At 35.7% G+C, this 4,067-nt stretch overlaps 1 protein-coding gene across 1 annotated transcript; it reads right to left on the reverse strand.

The window, feature by feature from the left end:
* Nucleotides 1–1,042: 1,042 nt before the first annotated feature.
* On the reverse strand, nt 1,043–3,641 carry LOC131397636 (binder of sperm protein homolog 1-like). The gene is made up of 3 exons (XM_058530725.1): nt 3,548–3,641; nt 1,558–1,689; nt 1,043–1,185 (listed from the first exon to the last, which is right to left on the reverse strand). Exons 1-3 carry the CDS (start codon nt 3,639–3,641, stop codon nt 1,043–1,045), a joined length of 369 nt encoding a protein of 122 aa, XP_058386708.1.
* Nucleotides 3,642–4,067: the final 426 nt, after the last annotated feature.

The raw sequence follows: 4,067 nt of genomic DNA on the forward strand, positions 1-4,067 counted from the left end.
CAGCCTCATCACCCTGGTCCATGTGGTTCATATCTGAGCTGCTTTGAGCCTCATTCTAACACTTTATCTCATCAGCATTATAAACTTAAAATGCAAATTTGCCCGTTGTTTTATCTCAAAATGAGTTTATTTGGGGACAGCCAAAAGAATTGCAATTCCAGGATGTGCATGCGATGGCAAACCGTAGGCAAATCCAGGAAACAAAGGAAGGGAGATGCCTTTATAGACAAAAAGGGGGAGTTTGTTCTAAACAAAAGTCCCTGGGGGGAAAGAAACAGTTCCAGGCAGCAACAGCTTCTCACTGGCTGAGCTGAGGCATTCCTCATTGGCTGGGCTGTTGCTGGGTGAGGAGGGACATCTTCCTCCAGTAGTAAAGTAGTTTTCCTTTTGATGCAGGTGCCTGTCTCTTCTTAGTTGTTGTCATTTACCATGTGTAATAGGGTGTGAGAGCTCCCCCTGCAGGCCTTTCTGACTCGAATTCAGTTAAGGTTTCTTTTAGTAATTTCCACAACCTGTATCAGGTCCCACTTCAATTATAACTTTTTTTTCTGTTTTTTAAAAAATTCTGTATTAAAGTAACACATTTTTAACAGACTTTATTTTTTAGAGCAGTTTTAGGTTCACAGCAAAATTGAGTGGAAGATACAGAGATTTTACATATACCCACTGTCGCCACACATGCACAGCCTCCTCCGTTGTCAACATTCCCCACCAGAGTGGTACATTCGTTACTGTCGATGAACTTACACTGACACATCAGTATCACCCAAAATCCATACACATTTTTTTAAAGGGGGCCTAATTTTACACAGCAAGTAAAAGTGCTGAGGCCAGAATATAGGTTTCCGTATCAAAACCCCATAATCCATAATCCATAATCCAAACCCCAAGTTATTTACAATCAGATCACCTTCAACTCATATCTTGGGGAAAAAACTCTTTTAACGAGGGTCCTACCTCCTCCTTTCTCAACAAAGACTGTAGATTCCTTCCCATGAGAATGATTAAACTTCTTCATCGCCACCCCCAATAAATCCCACCATCAGTCACAGTATTTCCAAACCTTGTCCTTGTTATAATTTTGGGTCAGCGAACACCATTGTTTCCCAAATGCATCCCCATCTTCAGTGCATTCCCAGTAGATCATGCGTCTGTACCAGAAGGGAAACACACATTTTGCAAAATCTACAGAGAAGAAAGAAGCAATCAGAATAAGAAATCTTTCCATTTTGTAACTCCTCTTTGCCATAGCGTGCACACACGCTTCCCACCCGGCACCATCTGCTCTGCTCTGGTCCACCAAAAGCATAAGGGAACATTATTGGTGGGGGATTGAGGTTCTACTGAAAGGTTTCTTTTCAAGGTAGTGTGGTTGAAGCCCTCATAATATATCTTGAGTGCAATGTGATTTTCACACTGTCAGAGAACTGTGCATACTTTATTTTCACAATTTAATTGACTGTGGATTCCCTTTTCAGAACCCTGTTAGGGATCTCCCCAAACCTCTGGTGACAACCAGAATTACCACCTTGAGGTATGCAGAGGCAAGACACTCACCTTCTTCAGAACAATACTTCCAGTACCCTTGGTAAGTCCCATTTAAGGAGCACCACTTGTGTTTTGCCTTGAACTTGACACAGTCATAGAACTTTCCGTTTCTATAGTAGAATGGAAAGATACATTTGCCATCTAGAGAAAACAAAAATTCTTCATTCCTCTCTGGGAGTATTAGTTGAGATGTTACAAAGTTACTCTCCTCCTACTGGTGGTTGCACTTGGAATCAGAGCCACTGCCCGTGGTTCTACTGCACGTTATTGAGTCACATAACAGCAGAGATGTTGGGCATCTTCTAATAAAGTTGTTTTGTTTTATGCCCCTGCTCCTGTCTCACTTTTTTCCATGGCATAAACAGTCTTGAAATTTTGTTTAGCATTTGGCCCCAGTTCCAGAAATCTACCCTAAGCTTAGAGACACAAATGTGGGCATTTATCTAGTAAACAATTTTCCCCCGTGTCTCTTTTCTTCACCCTCTTCTGCCATTATACACACTCACACACACACACAAAATGTATATGGCCTGGTTTGTATGTTTTCACACTTCTCTCCATGCCCATATGGATCTATCTAGTATCTATCTATCTAGATAGATATACATACATCTATCTAGATATATATATATATGGATGCATATATATATACACACATATCCATCAATACAACATATATATAATCATACAACATATATATGTAATCATACATATTATATATAACATATTACATGTAATATACATATATATGTGTGTGTATATATATATGTATATATGTCCCCCACAGGCAGACATACACAGATATCTGCTCCCTCCGAAAATGAATCATACTTTATATCCATAACTTGAGTTTCTAACTTAACAGATCATAGACATCCTTTTAACTTTTGTAGCTCTAACTCCTTTCTGCTGATTGATATCCCGTGATATGGATTTTGCCACAATTTACTCAATATTTCCCATATCCAGATTTTTTTCCCCTCTGTAAATAAAGCTGCAGCAAACATTCCATGCATGTAAATCCTTACAGAAGCATTTGTTTCTATAGAATAGAATCCTCAAAGCAAGGTTCTTAGGTTAAAGTGTACATGAGTTTTTAACATCGATGGGTATTGCTTTCTCAAAGGACAATAGCAATTCATTTTTTCCACTAATGTGGTTTTTTACCTGGATTTTCACCAGCATGAAGAATTTATGCACTTTTTAAATGTTTACCTTCATAGCAAATGATCCTTGTCTTGCTTTAAAAGATCTCCTGATCCTTAGGGCATACCTATATTTTCCTCTTAAATTAGATGATTTTGTTTCTTTTATATTTAAAGTTCAATTAAACAGGAATTTAGTTTTGTATATATTGCAAGAGGGGAGTGCAACTTTATTTTCTTCCACGTAGATATTCAATAATGACAAATTGATGATAAAATAAACCACTTGTACATTTAAACATCTATACATTTAAAACCATGTATTAGATTCTAATATATCCTAGGATCCATTCTATATTTTCTATCAACTTTCTTGAAATTATTAGAGAAGTAGGACATCATAGTGATAAAATGAGCAGAGTCTGGAGCCAGCAAGCATCTGAAAATATTACTTATTATTATATTATACCATGCTATTTATATTACTATACTTATTGTTTGCTTAAATATCTGATAATACAAGGTGTTTCTCTACCTAAGCACTATTTTTGTTCATAATATTCCTAATTACTATTGGACATTTTTTTCTATAAGAATTTTAAAATCAGGTATTCTCTATTAGACTGGCAGAAATTAAGAGTAGAAGAATTTAGTGCCAGGGAAAATTCAGATTGACTTCTATTTCTCATTTTTCTTTATCTGTTTACAAGGTATTTATATTAAATTTTATGAAAGGAGAAAAAAAGGATTTTTTTACTAGAAAAAAGACCTCACTGATTTCCCCATTTTTACAAAATTAAAAGAAAATGTACTTTAATAGTGAAGGTTATCTAATAATAATATTGTCAACTTACCTCTGATTTCTGGAAAGTGAGTTATAGTTTCTGAAAAATAAAATTTGAAACTGACATTTATTTCTCTATTCTTGCGTCTTCCAACGAAAAACATGGCATGATAGTCCATTTTTTTAGAACTTGCTTTATGTTCTTCAACATGATTTTATCATTTACTTTAAGTTGTGCACATTTCTTGCTGATTTAACTCCAAAGTGTTATCATCGATGTAAAATAGAATGATTTCCTTTTCCATCAGTGTCTGGTTGGTTCTTACCAGTATACAGAAAAACTGTTGACTTTGTATGTCTATCTTATATCCAGCCACATAGGCAGATTCTCCTATTAAAACTTATAACCTTTACTTTTTCCTAGCAGTTTTTAAGTATTCATTCATAAAATAATTTTGCCTATTATTTTCTATAGACTTATGGATAATTTCCTTTTTGCATTATCACATATGTTAGACATCCTCCCCACCCCCTGATAATGTTGACTAGTATTGGTCACAATAGATACATCTGTGCTTTCCTGGTTTTAG

This window comes from Diceros bicornis, chromosome 34 (assembly GCF_020826845.1).
Source record: "Diceros bicornis minor isolate mBicDic1 chromosome 34, mDicBic1.mat.cur, whole genome shotgun sequence".
Lineage (NCBI taxonomy): Eukaryota > Metazoa > Chordata > Mammalia > Perissodactyla > Rhinocerotidae > Diceros > Diceros bicornis.